Genomic DNA, 19858 nt, shown 5'->3' with positions numbered 1-19858 from the left:
CCTTTAACACAATACAAAATCATTATGTGTTCATTTTTCAATAAGTTAAAAGATAAAATTTTTAAAAATAAAGTTGTGTTTCTACACTACTCATGTTTAACCTCACACAGTGGTTAACACCTGCATTATTTCAGGACCGGACTTCAGCGCTGCGGTGTGAATGCTTTACTTACAAAGCTGCCCAAGTCAGAGACGCTTACTGAAATTAGCACCAAAGAGCATCACACTCACCACGACATTACAGCTCTTCAGGTGACCAGCACACTGGCTCTCTGCTGCTAGCTTCATTTTATTCACTAAGGAATTAAATTCAAACTCTTGCCCGGGGCCTGCAGGGAGCCCCGTGGGGGCTGGAGACCCGCCCGCAGACCTGCCCAGAGCAGGCGGCAGCCGGCTGGAACCGGCCCCGACCGGCTGGAACCAGCCCCCCTCCAGCTGCACTGGGCAGGGGCTGGGCACAGCTGAAATGGCCCCCAGGAGGGCCTGTGGGGCTCGTCTGGGCCCTCGCAGCCGGGAGAGTCAGTCTCTCCATTTCTTTTCCCATCTACTCACTGTAATTTATAAGCACTAACAAACAAGGGTTTGGGGGGGGGGGGGGGTTGTTTTTTTTTTTTTTTTAGTTCTCCCAGCACTCCAATTCCCTCTGCTTCCACTGACGCGGTTTCTCAGCTTTCCCAGTGCTCTGGTTGCCTCCGTGACCCAGGGAGAGGGTGGAGATGGTCTCTCAGTAATGGGGCTACCAACTTCCCCTCGGATGGGCTCTTCTTGGGGAGGGGGGGAACCTCTCAACTGCAGTATTTCAGACATTTCCTGTTTTCCACACTCCCCTTTCCAAATACATGGTCTGGGAAGAGACTATGTCCTGCTCTTGGGCTCCCTTTCTAAATTCATGGATGATTCAAAATGAGCAAAACACAAGCGAAATGCGAGCTGTATCATACCACAACATGTAAAGTAGAAACACTTGTGATTTTTATCACTGACACTGGAAGCGAGTCTGGGTTAAGGAATCCCCCCACATCTCCTGCATGACTTTCTGCCAGAGCTCCTGCAGGGTAACAGACCGGCTGAAAAAGCTGCTCAGGAAAAAAAAAAAAAAAAAAAAAAAAAAAAAAACTATACAAAAATATGTTTAGAGAGCTAAGCGTGACAATAAAGCACAATATGCTCCGCTGTTGTCTGAGAAAAGCTCTAATAGAGGGGCTGGTTTCGCCAGGACAGGTGCCAATATACTGACAGAATTGAACATTACGTCCCCTATGATTTCAGTTTCTCAAACCGAAATAAGCATCCAGCATTTGAAGAAACCAAAATTTTGGGGGGAACATTTTGCCACCTTGTTTAACCAGAGCTTAGCACAATGGGGTCCCAGCTGTATGAACCTTACAGCATTGCAAAAGTTATAAATAGGAAAGTGATTATGTTGCCAGATACCTGCTGATACAAGAGGAAAACACCAATATTGAGCTTTCTCAAATAACAAGGATACGCTTGGGTCAGTGCCAGCAGATCCGTTATAAAGTACTGTTAATGCCAGAATCACCAAGCGGTCAAAATAATATCAGCAAGGTTGCCAAGTCAAAGATAGCTTCAGAAACATAAAATTATCAATGGGGAATAAATAGGCTTTTCCTTAAAAAAGTAGAGAGATTTCAGAGGAAACAACAGTCTATTCGCCTAATAAAGTAACTTGAAAAGTATTTCAAAAAAGTAATTAAAGTAACTAAAAAGAGAGAATGTTCTGATAGGAATTAAGTGCCTTTGCAAGTGTGATCATATAATACCAATGGTGATATGCTAATATGTTTGTTAAATCTCTGAGTATGTCTCATGTGAACTAGAAATTTCCAGAAGCCTGAGCAGATTTAGAAAATACAATTTGTTCTCTCCTTTCACATGACAAATTATGCCCTGTGTTCCTGCTACACATTGAAGAAGGGCCGCGCAGAGAGAAATACAGTTTCTTCCCTAACTGGTGACCCAGACATTAAAATATTCCTTTCCTTTGATATGTTTTCAGTTCATAGTATTCAAGAGAGTCATAATCTAATAATCAGAGAGCGACTCTGAGTACCGGGAATGCCCTGTAGTGATCGCTTTTAAAGTTTTGGAAGAAACAGTACAATATAATCAGGGCTTACAGAGTTCATCATGCAAAGTGCTGAGCATTTTTCTTTAACTCTGAGTCTATACGTAAGTTTGGGATAGGATACGTACCTCATGGAGTTATTGTTATGAAGATTACTTAGATAAGCCAATGTTCCACATAAATATATTTTTTAAAATCTGGCTTTTAAGGGCCTGCTTGCACTGAGCTTGTTGCAGGCTCAGGGCCATATTCTGCAACGTACTTTCAAGTTTAAAAGTGTGTGAAGTTGGTAGGTTTTCTTATTTATATCTAGCCCATGAGATCCTCCCTTATTTAATATTTTAAGTCTGCAGAAGTGATTTAAACATTTCTTTATTTTCTTTTTGCTGTTTTTAGAGAATTCATATTGCTTAGCCTGCAGCTCAAAGTGCTTGACTGACCATCCACATGCCTCTCACTTGGGAGCTCTGTGAAAGAGAGCATCAAATCTTCCACTGAGATTTTAGCACTTTTTTAAAAAAAAACTTAATTCACTTTAACTTAAAATGCTGTCACTGCAGTGATGAAAGGTTACTGATGGTAAAATGTTCTTATCTAGAGCCATCCTGTCTTCATCATTATGATAATGCTAGGGACCTTGACCAAGAAACTCTCAAACTAGCTAATGGATGTAGTAAATTTGATAATATAAATTGTTATGTGACAGATTATGTACATCTTAGGTAGCCAATCCACTACACTGACTATTTCCCTTTAGTGGGGCTACTCCAAATGAATAGCATCTCTCAATCAATGGTTTCAAAATCTGCCTCTATCATGGTAAACAGGTAATTCCTGTTTAGAAATCACATGGAAAACGTAAGCCGCAGCATTAGGGCTATTGTTACTATTAGTTATTATTGTGTAGTCATCTACAGTGTATAGCATGGGACCAAGTGAAATACTTGTAATGATCTCTCAGAAAAGAAAAATACTCTGTTATTTCCAAAAGCGTTACTTCAGTGCAGTAATTTACTGCACTACCTCACTCCAAACTTGAGTCAGGCTATATTTTTTCTTGTCTAGTACATCTGAGCTAACTACCTTGAGGCAGCAGTATAAAAATCAGTTGCTGTGACTTGCTTCTTGAAAATTTATTTAGCTCCTTCTTAAAATCGTGGCCTGCTTGACCTCAACAGGTTTCACCAGTTTGAAAATGCAAGTTATAATCCTCTGTAGGGATTTGGCCAGGTGTCTATTACAGCATGTAATCTGTGATACAGCTTCCAATATTCACACTGTAGAAAGGTTAAGCCCTCCGTCTTTGTTCCTGAGTAAAAAAGTCCACAAGGTGTTAGTGTGGCCAGGAAGCAGATTGAAAGAGGCAACATCTTCAATCAAGCCCTAAGCCTTTGTATATGCCACTGAAGGATCTTTGTGATGAGAGAAGGGAGGCTTCAGCTGAGAGGGAGCGATCAGATTTTAACCCTTAAACAGGAGTTGCAACACCACCATCTACTCTCCTGTTTCAATGTTCAACGGTCACACTACTGTTAGACTTCTGGTTTTATCCTAAATGCTTATTTTAGAATCACCATCCCATTTGTCACCAGGTCATTCCTAGAGCTACAGTGGGCAAGACATGTTAATCACCCCGCCGGAGAAGGAGCCCACGCCAGCATGAGGCCAGCTCCCGACACCCCTTCGCAGGAAACAAAGCGAATGGGCTGCGAGGCCAGAGGGGCCGCTTTGCAAAATGTTAAGCAACTCAGATGACGTTATAAAAGTTCGAGCTGGCTGGCACAAACAGACCCCATCATTGTATGCTAAAACAAACTAAATAAAGCTAACTGAGGGGAAATCCTACTGGAATCAGTTAATCCTAGTCAGCAGCTTGTCAGCTAACTCTGCTTTTTCAAGTCATGTCTGAACATGGTTGCACTGTGTGATATAGACACATGTGCTTGCAGTGCTACTAGGCCAACCCAGGTATTTAAAAAGAAAAACAAAAGTTTTCAACCATGTCAGAATTTTTGGTAACATTCTGAATTCCATGTGTGGCGTAAAATAAAATAGTAGCAACTTAATTTCACTGTATGTAAGGAGCTGTTTAATAGCAATCTCCAGTTATTGTACAGCAAAATAATGGGTTTGTTTTAGAAGGCAGTGGTCCAGGGAAAGCCTCAGCAACTTAACTGGCAGTAAAATATTTAGAAGAATTTATTAGTGTTTAATTATTTAGAAATTCCTTAATGGCTTAAATATCATTTTTAAAAGTTAGAAATATTTTCTACCTTCTCTAGCTGAAGACCTGTTGCTTGGAAGGGCTTAAATTAAGATCTATTTACAGCTGCCTGCTGGTCACAAAATTACTTACAGCTGCGAATGCTCTAATCTCTTAGATGTCCCCAACAAAGAATGTGCTTAGTTTTGACAAATCAGGGAAAGTTTTTCTTTGTTGTATTCATTTTACTGAGGTAGAGGCCTTAAAGAGGATTATAACAGGGATGAAGACATTAAAATATGTAACTAATCCCAATTAAATCAATTATTTTCATACTAATGTGTACTAAGGGACTTGCATGTGGAGTAAGACCACTTTATGCTCTTTTGGTAATATAAATATGACTTACCACGTAAATGGCATTTAAGATGGATTAGAAGCAGTTTAAAGCCAAGTTGTTGATACAGGAAATGGGAATCTGACTATGCCTCTGAAGCAACAAACACATTAAGTATTTCAAAATCATGCCAGTGACTGTCATGTCCATAGGTAATGGTGAACTCTATTATAGTCCTCATTTCTCTCCATCTCCCTGTGTTAGATTTCAGGACATTTATTTTATTGGCTTATCAATACTGATTTTTCTCTTTAAAATACTGAACTTTGCATAGCTAATTTTGGTGTCTTCAAATCATTCATCTCTTAAAAGAAAATTCAGTGCTATAAAATAAAAAGAATGATTCAATTTATTGGGAGTGTATGTCTGAAGCTTTTGGTTGGGATTCTCATGTGTCGTGAGTTCCTTACACAACAGTTTCAGCAGAGAGTTGTGCCGCTGGCGTTTTGACTGGTAACAGATTCAGGTGCAGGACAGTACTGTGATTCTGATCCATTTCTCACTATACACTGCCATTGATTGGGATGGTGTTGTCTTTCCTTATCAGCTTTATGCCCATAGAATTATATGCTAGGATTCGGTAGCAAGCTAATGCTAAATTTTAGTATTCACTGTGCCATTCTTTTAGATACTTTTATTGCTACCAGCTCTCATGATCTTACTGCACTTGTGATGGCTTGTGTTTTGTTAAAGCCCAGCTCCTGGAGTTGTATGTGACCATACTGGAACCTCAGCTTTTGTTAGAAAGCAAAAGGCAAAAAAAAAAAAAAGAAAAAGAAAAAGAAAAAGAAAAGAAAAAGAAAAAGAAAGAAAGAAAAAGGCCACAGAGATCAACTCTTATATACAGAAAGAAACAATGTGTCCTGGGTTACCCACTCCAAGTCAAAACATGCCTCCTCCAGTATACAGGGTCAAGTGGATCAGAGCAGCTTTAGTTTTTAATGTGAAGAATCATAACAAACTCACTGCTTGTGCTGTAGGAAACCAAAGCCATCCTTTAGCACTGCTTAATACACATGCCTTGCTATCCAGTAGCATTTATTTGCCATGTTTTGATATCTGTGACCACAGAATGAAGTACTTTTGTGAAAAGATGACAGCAGTATATACATTACAGGTATGGAGACAGCTCCATGTTGACAGGCATTGAAGTGACCAGTTTTTCTGGTAACTTTCACAGAGGTGTGATTTATGTAGTGCTGAACATTTCTGAAAAATTCATATTTACATATAGTCAAAGTGTGTAGAACTTCACAGATTTTACAGTATGTATATCCTCCCCAGGGTAAAGAAAAGGCCTAAGCAAGTGGAAGATCCCTGCATTTGTGTCTGATATATCAAATTGAGCTTAAAATATAAAAAAGTCAGTAGTTTATCTATTCTGCTTGGAACTTTTTTTTATTTGTTTTTCTCTGTTCTATTCAAAAGGGAGGTATAGAAATAGTAACCATGAGTTTGAAATCAGGAAAACTATAACGGACTTATTACAGACACACTTTACAGAATATTTTGAGTTATAGCTGCGTGTTTAGAATCTGTCAGTTTAACAAGTGGTGTTCTGCTTTTCAGATAACACTTTTGAGTTGTTATTTTTTTACTTTGAGTCCCAATGAATTGTTGTCAGTTTTAGGATTCAGCTGTATTAATTGGAAAGAAAGAAAAAGAAAAAAATATTTCTCTGCCTAGTAAGAGGAAGTTGCCTCTGGGGAGGTCAAAGTGAATGCTTAAGTCCTTTTGCTTGAATTTCATGGGAGTACATCAAGGAGTAGTGCAGTGATCAAGGTGGAAACTCATGTTTGAAACTCATTTCACACATTGGATGGTGCTGAATATCTTCATTGCCCTGAGACCTTGAGATGGAGAGAAGCGTAATTGTAATTATAAGAAAAAAAAAGTTATCATGCCTGTTCTACCATCAGTGCAGGTGAGGGGAACTCTGATTTACATCAATAACAGCCACACATTATGCCCATATTCAGCCTTCCTAAATATAGATTTGGGCAACTTGCTCCCCAACAGTGCTGACCATCAATGAAAAAAAAGATATCATTTCTTGCACAGTCAGTATTTAACAGATACAGAAAGATACAGAGCAATGATTGTTCTCTGAAGCAAATACAGAATGAACAATAGCCAAATAGTAATGTACTGTTGAAATCCTAAATTAGATAGATGTGATTCAGTGCAGCCTACAGAGTCCAATATCTTGGCAACTGCTGCAAGATATCCCCAATCTGCAGACAAAATAGCCTTTGTGAAGAAACAGGAGATTGCAGTGTGCAAGTTAATGCATCAAAAGGCCAAGAAGAGAATAATTCACTTTCACCTTGCTACAGAGGACAAGTAGCAGTAAAAGCTGTGCATTATTGGCAAGCCTTTTTTGTTGCTGTTTTTAACTCAACCCACAGTTCAGACCTCCAGCCACCTCGGCAGCGTTCCAGCTGGAGCTGCTGACATCTCCCACCTAATCAAGTGGTGGATTATCTTGTCCCAATAAATTGGAGCTGGTGCCTGGTGAAAAGTCTTTCCTGAAGTACTTCGCTACCCTGTAATAAGGTGGCAGATGTCTGAATCAAACCCCAGAGTTTGTAGTACACTATATTTCTAATGACTTTTGGTGACGAGTGTAAATGTTTTAAGGAAAGGCACTGTGAAACTGGGAACAGTTAAGCATGATAAATTTGAGACCAGGGTGAAAGGAAGCATGAAGCTGCACTGGGTATTGTTTCGCGCAGAATACACAGGGGCTACATTGCTGACTCCAAAACACTTGGTCTAAAAATGACGTTTTTTTTATGAACTGAGCTCTTGAGGAATGTACTTGTTTTAAAAAGAAATTCTCTTTGGCTGCTGCCTCTTTCTAAGAAGAGTCAGAGTTATTGAGCTATTAGGCACTTGCTCATTTTTCTTGGTCTTTTGTGACTAGATTACTGGTCAAACTCATTCAACATAAATAAATTCTTTCTCTAAAACATATGAAGAAAAGTACTTACATTACAGAAGCAAAGGTGCTCAGCATGTGTGTGTGTGTGTGTGTGTGTGCGCGCACGTGCGCGCGCGTGCATGTGTGTGTGTGGGGGGGTTCCTTTAACAAATAAAATGTACAGGATAAATCTGGCTAAGATAAAGGTATTCCTTGCAAGCATTCATTTTTTATTTCTTGGTTTCACTCCTAAAGAAAAAGAAGCAATTCTTATGGGCCAAAAAAAGAAACATCTTTATGTGTCATAGCCGCCCGTACAGTGCTCCTTGTAACACTGTTTTGCTCTTTTCTAGGGGAATCCCTACATGTGCAATAATGAATGTGATGCGAGTACCCAAGAACTGGCTCATCCTCCAGAACTGATGTTCGATCTTGAAGGAAGACATCCCTCCACATTTTGGCAGTCCACAACTTGGAAGGATTATCCAAAGCCTCTTCATGTTAATATTACTCTCTCCTGGAACAAAACCATTGAGCTGACTGATAACATAGTTATCACGTTTGAATCTGGCCGTCCAGACCAAATGATCCTGGAGAAATCGCTGGACTATGGACGAACATGGCAGCCCTACCAATATTATGCCACAGACTGCTTAGATGCTTTCCACATGGATCCAAAATCAGTGAGGGATTTATCACAGCACACAGTCCTAGAAATCATTTGCACAGAAGAATACTCTACTGGATACATGACAAATAGTAAAATAATCCACTTTGAAATCAAAGATAGATTTGCTTTCTTTGCTGGACCTCGGCTTCATAATATGGCTTCTCTTTATGGCCAGCTTGACACTACCAAGAAGTTAAGAGATTTCTTTACCATCACTGATCTGAGGATACGATTGCTTAGGCCAGCAACTGGAGAAATATATGTAGATGAGCAACACCTGGCACGCTACTTTTATGCAATTTCAGACATAAGGGTATATGGAAGGTAAGAGAATATATGACTTTAGGAACAGGCTTATATGTTTGTTTTTAGAGGTTGTTCAAAATTGTTTATTTCTCCAAACATGGCAACATTTTCTATAGAAGCGTGTTCACCAGATATATGGCTCAGTTGAAAGAAGTTTCTGAAAATACCAGAAGTTTCTGACTCCGAAGTACTAAATCATGGCTGTTCTCTGTCACTAGCTCTGGGAAGTGCCCTAGCTGTTAAGAGATTAACAGCCTCGTACATTGGCTCAGGAATTCACCCTGGCATTAGGACACTTCGCAGTGCCTTTTGTTCTGTTTTCACAGACTCCCAGAATAGTTGGGGCTGGAAGACACCCCTGGAGATCCTCTGCTCCAACCCCCCATTTAAGCCTGGTCAGCTAGAACAGGCTGCCCAGGACCATGTCCAGCTGGGTTTTGAATATCTCCAAGGATGGAGAATGTACAACCTCCCTGGGCAACCTGTTCTGTGTTCAACCATCCTGACAGTTTTCTTGTGCTCAAGCAGAATTCCCTGTGTTTCAGTTTGTGCCCATTGCTTTTCAGTTTTTTGTTTTTATACGGTTGGAGCCTGAGCTGATGTTAGTTAACTAAAAGGAGAGATTCTGTTTTATCATTTGACTTTTTCAGGACTTTAATGTAATATGTAACTGATACAACAGCCCTTGCATGGAACCTTTTCACCAGGGTGAATTGTATATGAACAAAGAAGGCCACAGAGATTAGAGTCTGTTCCTTGTACTTTAATCAGCTCTGAAATGCAGTGAAGCTGAAGTAAAAGGGAAAAAAACAACAGTGCTTTGGAGAGCATAGGACTGATTTGAACATAAGAAAGATTATTATTCAACTGGTTTTAAGATAAATAGTCCCTCTGTGGCAAGCAGTGGCTGGTATCAGGTGTCATAGTTCCAAAAATAATAACTGTATAATGACATTCCCATCGGGAAATTTTCTTCCCAACTCAAACTAATAATTGACTGATGACCTCAAGCAGGAGAGGTGATATCCTTTACATGTATCTTGGATGCCAGCTTGTTCAAAAGAAATAAATGGGACCTTTTCTATTACCAATTCACTCTCCTCTCTAATGTACCTTTTCCTTTTTCCTGATATCGTCTAGAAAGAGTTCAAACCTTACTTTTTAAAACTTTTTTTTAAAAAAGGAACTACATATCAATGCAATGTGGGGGTTTTTTTGTTTGTTTGTTTTTTGAGTACAAAAATAAAAACTAATGTGTCCTGGAAGGCCAAGGTACTTTTTGCAGGCACAGGAATGAGTAAGTTAGAGAAGGTGACTATTTAAAAAACTGAAAATTGTATTTTTAATTACTCCTTTGGTGACTTACTTAAGCTTACCATTTTCTGCCTCTTTTATAGAGAAGGCTGCTGCCTTTCATGTTTCTAAGTATTTCCATGATGCAAAAATCGATACATAAAATTGAAATAGAATCAAATTACTGTGACATAATCTATTGAAAAATATTCATCTAAGTTTATAGAAAAGAAGAGTTGGCGCCACATACAGATTTGAATGCATAAGTACTTTTGCAGTGCCAATATTTTAATATCAAATCAAAATACATTTCTTAGGACCATATATTCAGAACATAGTTACAGTGTTTTATGTCCACACCAAGTACATATGCATACATACAGAAGCATTAATTGAAAATGTTGAAGTATAAGGTAAATGTTCCTGTTTAAAGAATTCTTATTGTAATTGTTATTAGTTATACTGTATATAAACTAATATTGTTCAGAATTCTGTTGATAGGAGTTCATGGATCATGGACAGCTTAAGACAGCTTTTGAAATAGTTTAGGATATTAACGTCAATGTATCAAAATTAACACAGAGATTTTACTTTATGTGTATCCTTTCTCCAATGCTTTAAGTAGGTACTGAGGGATCATACCAAAGTTTGGGATTTGAAGTTACTTAAACTCTGAGGAAATGCTGCTCCCCATTTGAAAACCCCTGAATGCTGGAATTTAGTCTGACTTCAATATCAGTGAGTTATCAAAGAAAGCATTTGAAGGAGGAAAAAAAGTGGATTTCATGCAAATTAGAAACAGAAACTTTCCAAACGCATCTGGGGTATAGTAATCTTTCCAAAAAATATCTATAAAAGTGAAGCATGACTGTACAGAGAATTTATCTGATGGCAATGCTTGTTGTCTAAATGCTACAGTAATCACACACATGCTGTAAGAGACATCTGATATGTAATATTATCTCACTAGATCAGATTCATGTGAATTCTTATCACACTTCTGCTAATGAGAAAAACACCTCTTTAGGGCTTTTGGGTCTTTTCCTTCAGTATGTAATGAGCCGTCCTTGTTAAATACTTTAGGGGGTTGCTTATTGCTAAGCAGATGTGGGGCTGCAGTATGTATCTGCTGATTCCTTGGTCATGCCAAAGATAAGCTTCCAATAGGCCCATTGTCATCTGGTTTAAGTATTTTTTGCTCTCTACCAGAAACCTGATAGGGGCCACCCCGAAGACTCTCCAAATGAGCGTTAAATTCAGGTTCTCTGGCACTCCCTGAATAATAAGTAGCTGCGGGAACTTGATAGAGGGGAGTAAGGGTTATGGATAGTTCTATGCTGGTGTTTCTGGTTCAGCTGAACTTTCTAGCCATTGCATGTCAATCTAGGCTGTTACCTGGGAATTGTTATAATAATTTTCTGCTGCAATGAAACATTTATATGCATTTAGTAAAGCTAGACTACATTGTTCCATGAGGACCGGGTACAAAAGGAGGTTACCAAGGAGTTTGGTATATGGTGGATGAGTGATGCTAGCTGTCTAAAGGTGTTTCTTTGGCTTAAAAAAACAATAACCTGTAGGTTCAATATAGTTAAAATCACCAAAGCTCATAATGGTATATTTTTAAAGGCAGCATATCATATAAGTAGTCTGATATTGTATCTTAAGATTCAATGAGAGTGAAAAATAGCTATCTTAAAGGTGCCATATTTAATATACAAGATCCTGGGGTGTGGGGTTTAATACTTCACAATGAATTAAAGATAGGAAATTTTCCCATTTAATATATTTGGTTTGTCATTCCATTGCATTTGGCTGTGAAATAGGTCTAATGTATGTTGTATGAGAGATGAAAACCTCTGTTCTCTTGAGGAACACTTTACCTCTTCTATTACCACTTGTTCATTCATCAATTTACCACTTTCATTGTGTGTTTATTGAGATAATGGGGAAAAAAAGGAAACATGGCTGTTAGCAATCTCAGCAACCCCATTGTGCTCACATTATTCAAAAAACCTAATAATCCACATGAACTAATTCTGACTTACGGATGGTCTGCTTCACTAAATCAGGGTGATTTTTTTCTAGTGAATAATGGACAATGTAGTGTGCCAGTACCTTAATTAAAGAGAGCCTCTCTTAGTCTTGATCTCATTTTAATTTACAGGGTAATACTACAATAATATCACTAATGGAAGGTACATTAAAGGGCATCAAGTAGCATTAACTGTATTAAATTATGGCACTTGTGTTAATTAACTGCTGAAGCAAGATGGTCCTAACGGCTAGAAAGGTCGACTAATGCATAAATAAAGTCTTCCAGGATGGGAAACTAAGAAAGAGTAGATATTTTTTCTCCTCATCTCTTCTTGCAGCAGAGAGAATCAAAGGGTGTTCTGTGTGGTAATCTCAGGAAGGTTTTTTCATTTCAGTGCTTGAAGAGGTGGACTTTCTGTGGGTTCTGAATATCTTTGATTCAATGTAAAGGATGGTCCTGACAGTAAGCTGTAAGGTACAGCTCTCTCCATTTTTTTTGTAGGAGAAGTTCGCTAAAATGCTGATAATAATCCCTCTGAAGTCAAGCAAAAGGTCCGTAGTAGATTTTAGATGAGGCTACTGAAGGTTTAACCACATTCATTGCAAAAGAATTTTGGTTTAACTGTTATATTGTAAATGACATGTACATTTATATACTGTTAATTAACTGTAATTCAGGATGATAGTAGAAATCATTACCCCAGTGGGTTACAGAATAACTATCTGGCTAAAACAAAGGATCTTACTGCTTTTCAGTGATTAGTTTTTGATCTAAGAGCCAACAGTTTCCTTTTGACACTAGAATATCCAGCCTCTATAAAATATGTTATTGAGCCCTTTGGAATTTATTTTTATACTCTTTCTCGCCTTGAAGCTTCTGTACTTAAGCTCCAGGGTTTTCTGACCCTGTCTCAGCTACGGTTGCAGTTCCAGCAGTAATAGAAACCTCTAACTTGCATTACATAAGTGAAAAATATCCTCAGTTTTAACAGTTTCTCACTCACATTATCTGTTCTAAATTTAATCCATCTCAGAACCTGAATACATTGCTCTCAGGAAAAGCGTATTTGCTACTTTATTGTTTTGGGAGGTTGTCTTTTTAGTCAGCCTGCCCCTCCAGTCAGCTGTGACTCTAAACTATTCAATATCAATAAAACTTCACAATTTTGGAAGTAGTTGAGAGGCCTTTACTCAAAAAGCACAGATCTGCCCTTGAGAGTCTGGATTATGTGCTACAAACTTCAGTGGAGGTTCACAAGCTAAAGGCTAGGTTAATATCAGGTTGCATTCTTCAGTTTATTCTACTGATCCATTCTACAGATGGATTAATTGGATTACATCCTGTGTGTTATTGTGGCATACGTTTAACAACATTGTAGTAGTATCCCTCTGTAATTTGCCCAAAAGCAAAAGTTTGACCTATGGAATGGTAATATATGGAAGTGTTTTAGTTTTAATTGTAATAGAAAATGTTTTCATTAATGTTCAACTCAAGACCAGACCACCAATATCTTCATAGCTTTACAGTTATGTGGGCTTCAAGCTTTTAAGTGGACAACTGAGGACCTTTTTTTTTTTTTTCCAAGTATGTATTTACAGTACTTGAATACACTTTGTTTTACAAGAACACTTGCATAAGCAGCTTGTTCTCCTTTGAGATTTTCACTAGTGTTTGGAGTGAATCTGGTAATTTCTCCAATTAAATTATAAACTTCATTAGAGATCAGAAAAGCGAAGGAAACTTAGGTATTTATGAGCATGTCAATTTATCTTTAGCTCCCAAGTGCAATTAGCTTTTTTAATATATCTACTGTAGTATGTCACTAAAGAAAATTGTCTTTCATTTTCTGTAAACACATCTAGAATCATCAAGAATTGAAATAATTAGATGGTTACTGTGTTCATTCACACATTAGCAGTCTCCAATGGTTTACTCAGGACAGGTATCCTGGGCAGATTTACTCCTGCGCATGGTCAAATAACACATTTGCACCCTCCATCCTGGTGACATAAGTCCTATCAATCAGCTCAGTCAAACTGGCCTGTCTTGTAGTGGCTCGATGGGTAGTAGGACAGTAGACTCTGGAAAGCTGACTAGAACCTTAATTTCTGCTATACACATTCGAAACTAGTGGATTTAAATCACTAGTGAATTTTACTAGTCAACAGTGCTCATTAGCATTTGATCTTTTTTTTTTTTTTTTTTTTTTGGTCCATTTTGCAAGATGTCAAGTATTTCTTTACTGATCTCCCTCAGCTGTCTTTCAAGGACACTCAGTATCTTGCAGGATCTATGTGTTTGAGGAGAGGAACCCAGCATTTTTTGTGGTATAATTCATTTTGTCACTGAACATTAAAGAAGTAGAGATAAAAATCCTGATGAAAGAAATGAGAAATTCTCTTTCTGTATTACTTTGGAGTACAACGTATGCTCAAAAGTCATCCAAAGAGTCCTTTTGAATAAATTCAGTGATTTCCTTATCTGGCAAAAACTTTCTTTCCTTTAAGCTTTTTATTTCAAAACAGTTCAACTTAATGCAAACAGTGAAATAAGCTTAAAGATCTCCTGGCTCATATAGCCAAATGATTCCTGGCAGCAGGATGTCCTTCAGGTTAAAGTTAAAGCGTGCAACATATTGTTATGTTAAAAGTTTTAAATCTCTCAACTACTTCTCCAGTGACAGGAACTACCAATATTGATGGGTTTTCTGTTTGTTGGGTTATTTTTAATCTTAACATACTGATCTAGAAATCAAGGGTCTATTTCTGTGTGATAACATGCTGCCTTCAAATTGCTGTACTAACAAAGTATGAAGATAAAGGATCTCCTTTATGAAACATATCCTGCAAAATATGGTTGGCTTTAAGGGTTCCTCCACTGGTGATGTTCCTTCCTGCCGTGGGGTTGTAGGTGGTCTGGAAGCGGAGAGGGAGCCCTATGCCCCGGGAGCACTGTGCCCTGTATTCTCTGGGCAAGGAGAGCTGCGTAACCCTCCACATCTCCTTCCAGGAAACTTTTGCAGAGACCAGCAAGGAAAATCATACACAGAATTAGCAAAACGTCTTCTGTCACTCTAGTCTTGAAGGGCTATGTGGTAAGGAGCTTCTGGCTGCTCTCCCAGTGGTAGTCTGGCATAAATAACCTGGGATCCTTTCCACCACTACCAGTATGGTGAGATTGCCCACAATTGTTTTTGTCCATTTCAGTAATACACTGAGGAGCTGTTTTTTTCGTAGATACTCATCAGTGTATAGAATGTCACAGAAGATAATAGTTGAACCCAGAATACTCACATGCTTTTTCTTGATACAGCTGATATTTATCTCTCTCTGATAATCTTCCTTGTTAGTTGTAACAAGTGAGCCATCATTCAGCTGTGATTTATGTAAATATTTGAAACTAAGTTAAATTTTTTGCCTTCCCACTTTTTTCCTCCAGTACTGCACCATAGAAAATGTTGTGTATCGTTTCCTATTGTGTAGAGTATGTTATGTGAAATTAAAGTATCGAAATGAGAAACCAGGCCTGATGCTGATTTCAGAAGCTATCCTGTAAATCAGGAATAATTTCAGTGAAGTTACTGGTATTAAACTGATCAGTTTCAAACGCATTCACATAAGAGCAGGACTGAGAGAGAAAGAGAGGCAGGGAGGGAGGAAGAAGGAAAGGAGGGGGGAGGACAGAAGAAGGAAGCTATCCTAGATTCTATTTAAAAACACACAGAAAAAGCCAAACGCCCCAGTCTTTTTATCCTCTGTTATGTTGAGATAATAAGGCAGATGTAAATCAGGACAGTTGTGCTAATTTCAGGGGAAGTCCAGTGATAGAGCCACACAGCAACACCTATTCAGAAAACTGAAAAATGAATTAATAAAGGCCAAATTCTAATAGTCTCATTCAACTGAATTGTTACATGGGGTCTTTGAGAGCCCTTCCTTTCTTTCGCTTCTGAGCCCATCTCTGGGATTAATGGGCCTCATCAGTATTAGTGAACCATACATGAAGAAAATCATTATTACTTCATCACAGAGGACCATAGTGCAAATGAGTCAGCAGAGATCCTCAGTTAAACATAGATAAGACGTCTGGGCTGAACTGGGCTGAACAACAGTCTAAGTTTTTGACACCAGTTTAATTCTATTTCATAGAATATAAAATTGCATATGAACAATAGGAACAGAGCTACAGAAACAACAGTGCTGTGAATTTAGCATGGAGGAGCATGGTAATGGAAAAGGAGAAGAGGGGTCACACTGCAGGCAAAGTTTCCCAGAGAAAGCTTGGCTGCTGACTTCCTTCCAGAAAATGTAATGTTAGCTGCAGCCCTTTGCAGGAGAACATGTTTTATCCTGATTCGCTTCATGGGACATTGAGAAGTGAAAGGATGCTGGATGGCAAGAGCTATCCTAATGACATTAAGAGAGAACAGGAACTGTAAGAATGTTTTCTTGAACTACGACCCCTGTATGAAGCCACCTGAAATCAGACCTTTAATTTCTGCAGCACACAGAGTCCTCGCGGCCTTAGACTCCTATCCTTTAACAGCATCTGGTTCTTCACACAAAAGTACATCCAGACTTCTAGCAAGTAGCAGGAGCAATTAATAAAAAAAAATCTGATGCTTATATTGACATTTCCGGGCTGATCAACACTATTTTAGCATAAGCCTATAAACAAATGTGAATATTCCAAGATGAGGCTGATAATCCATAGCTACATACTGTGCCTACTGTGGGTTAAGGCTGAGCAGGCCTTGGGACATACTATGGATAATGCAACACATACCAAACTAACACATGCGGTTACCATGTTCTGGCACTGGAGGGCTGTTTTCCAAAGTTTGCTTCTTTGAAGTCTTCAGTCTCTCCTCCTTGAGACTCTGACTGTTGTGCAAATGTCAATAGTTGTCTGCTTCTTCCTTGTAAACTCCCTGGAAGACCTCATGACCATCTGATCAAGACCTCAGTTTCTTTTCATTTTCATCCTTAAATCCATTTTTGTCTTTATAAGAGCTACACAGAGTGTCTTTCCTCTCTACCATGCAGTATTCCCACTTCCACCCTATTCCCACTAGTGCGTTGGCCTAAAATGTGAGCCGGTATCTGATATACTAAGATTTATAAATTACTTTGAGATACACTTTAAAAAGATTGGTAGAGGAGCACAATAAATTGTTGTTATCTGTCCTCCCTGTACCATCATTCATAAAACAGGCAAATAATGGGAGTATTGGTACAAATGTTAATGACAGTAGTGCTATCCCAGTGACAGAGGGACGTCATGGTTCATGTTTAACAGCCATCAGCATTTCTGTTACATCGCATATTAAAACCTATTAACAACCAAAAAGATAAAATTTGGTTACAATAAGGATATATATATTGAGATATGCGTCTTCACACTCAACTAATTAGTTGCCACTGACTGTTTTCACTTTGCTCGGTGACATGTGGTATATAAATCATTACAATATGTTAAATGCAAATGGTTGGTAATAGGGTAACCATCTGCTCGCTGTTGGAAAGTTTGCAGAGGAATACAGTAAGCTGTACTTCTAATAATGATGCTAAACTCACATCCCTGAAATACCAAATATCTAAAAACAGCTGCCTCCGCTAATGCTAACATTACTAATATGTCTCTTACCCTTTTCATTTTTGCAACTAAACCACATATTGTAAGAGGTAATTTTGTTCTTCAGCATGAACTTGACTTCAAGGCTAGAGTCTATAACAGCAATATGAACCACCACATCTCAGAGCCTGATCTTTTTCTCACATTGTGTTGAGTACTTTTGAACAGCCAATAAATAATCAGGCTGCCCACTCTTCTCAGGACATCTTTTCTTCCACAAATATAATTAAACTTTCTCTCTTCCCCAACCTCTGCTGCCAGGCCCTTTCCAGGAATGACATTATTTTGTAAGTGATAGATTGTTGGCACATTGCTGTCTGATAATGTATTACACTAGATACCATCAAAGAGAGCATTCCATCTAATAATCTACCATGCCCTATGAGTATTAAAGATCACCACTGCAAAGAGGGATCAATTATTTTACCACAGACATGTATTATCAGGGGCTGTCACATACCTTCCTAATGAGCATCACTGGATACCCAAGTGACACGATAATGCATTGGAATATTAGTAGTGGGACAAGAGTGAAGGACTGCCTGCTGAAGTTGAAGCTATGCCTTCAAGCTAGCTCCTTTTCTGCTTACCAGTCATCTGCTGGTCAGGGTCACTATCACACAGTGCTTGTATCTGCTGTCTCCCACATCAATAATATATTGCATTATCGCCTTTCAGTGAGATTAATATGTTCACATACTGAATTCCCAAGTTGTGGCTCTCAGCACTTAAAAAACCTAGGAATTAATTCAGCTCCCATTGACTGAATGGAAAAGAAGTTTGTGATTTCATCAAAGTCAGATGCTAGTGCTGCTGGGCATAATTATCAGAAACTTTCTTAAGCCACTTTGGGAGGGAGGGGTTGGTGTTTGCTTGGGGGGTTACTTGTGGTGTTATCATGTCTGATTTAAGACTGTGCTTCTAGGGAATCAGCTGCAGGGGCAGAGGTTGCAGGAGTGCTCATTAGCCCCACAGATTCTGCCTCCCTGGCTGATTTACACAAAAAGACGCTTGCTCTACAGGATCTCAGAAGCCTGCAGTTTTGTGTATGTGTGCTGTCCTGCAAAGCTACCCAAGTTTAAAAACACGTTAAAGATATTTTTGTGCTAAAACATTTTGCTTTGTTGTCTTGCATGAAAAGGAGAGCTGTCTGAAGGCTGCACAAATTTGGTGACTCCATTTTGATTCCCAGTGAACACTTGCCTGAATCAAAATGGGGTGTCTGCACTTTAAAGTTATCTAGAGCATTTAGAGACAGAGCTGGTGTGATGCATAGCAATTTCTAATAGCTTAAAGGCATGGTGCCAGCGCTTGCAATTTGATAAGCTGGGGTCTTGAATTGGATTCCAACAACGGTCACAAGTTTTAGGAAGCTCTCATTTTAAATTGCAGGCAGGGGGAAAACAGGATTCTTACTCTTTAATTGTATTAGTTTTATTGAACAGAAGCATTGCTTCAGTTCCCAGAACACTGTATATATATTTTAATGCAAGTTACTAGAGACAGAACAGTAGCGGGACTGCTTATTGTTTCTGACTTTTATATCTGGTAAAACTGATTTTATTCATTTTCCCATTTAACTCTCTGGTGCAGTAAGACTCTTTAGGCTTTGGGATGGTGTTTACCAAAGTCATTAGAAGCATATTCATTTTAATTTCTTTGATTTGTTTATACTTCTGTAGTGCTTCTGTTTAGGCCTATTCAGAGAAGCCAAGCCAAGCCAAGCCAAGCAAACATGAGCTGCAGAGAGCTGGAATCCACAACCTTATGGATACTTTTGTACAGGATGGGGAACATGACATTCACTGCCTCAGTAGAGCTTTATTTGATGCATACTGCTAGTACTGGCTGTAACATAGTGCCCTGGCAACCGGATGCTTCCCATCCTTTTTTCATTGGGAGGTGGGGATTGTTGTTACCTTACTTGCATTGGCTGTATTTTTATAGCCTCATCACACTTTAATTGGCTCTAGATCTTCTCATTTTATTTACTGAACTGTGGGCTAGTTCTCCCTTACTTAGAACTAGGATTGTTAAACCTTTTTGCCTTGTAAGTGCAATCAGGAATTGTTTTGAAAAAATATTTTAAAAAATCATCCTGCCTCCCCCACCTGCTCCTCAGTCAGCACACAGCACAGACAGCTCTCTTGACCTTCTGTACCGCGGGAGAGGAACAGGCAGGAACAGGGTGCAGTGACGGCAGTTGGGACAGGGAGTAGATCCGCAATGTGACAAGGCGTCTGTTTGTTAGAGTGACCCACTTTGGGAAATCCTCCTTCCCTCCTCCCCCACCATACCTCCAGCT

General features: G+C 38.8%; 1 protein-coding gene across 12 annotated transcripts in view; it reads left to right on the top strand.

Moving 5' to 3' along the window:
* Nucleotides 1-19858, top strand: part of NTNG1 (netrin G1) — a 160590-nt gene that overhangs the window by 60977 nt on the left and 79755 nt on the right. For all 12 annotated transcript variants that reach the window (XM_064515810.1, XM_064515809.1, XM_064515812.1 and 9 more), the window contains exon 3: nt 7966-8606. In XM_064515810.1, the coding sequence (XP_064371880.1) occupies nt 7966-8606 (641 nt within the window). The remainder of the gene's footprint in view (nt 1-7965; nt 8607-19858) is intronic.

The sequence above is a fragment of the Dromaius novaehollandiae genome, chromosome 8 (assembly GCF_036370855.1).
Source record: "Dromaius novaehollandiae isolate bDroNov1 chromosome 8, bDroNov1.hap1, whole genome shotgun sequence".
Taxonomy (NCBI): Eukaryota; Metazoa; Chordata; class Aves; order Casuariiformes; family Dromaiidae; genus Dromaius; species Dromaius novaehollandiae.
This window is presented reverse-complemented; position numbering and strand designations above follow the sequence as displayed.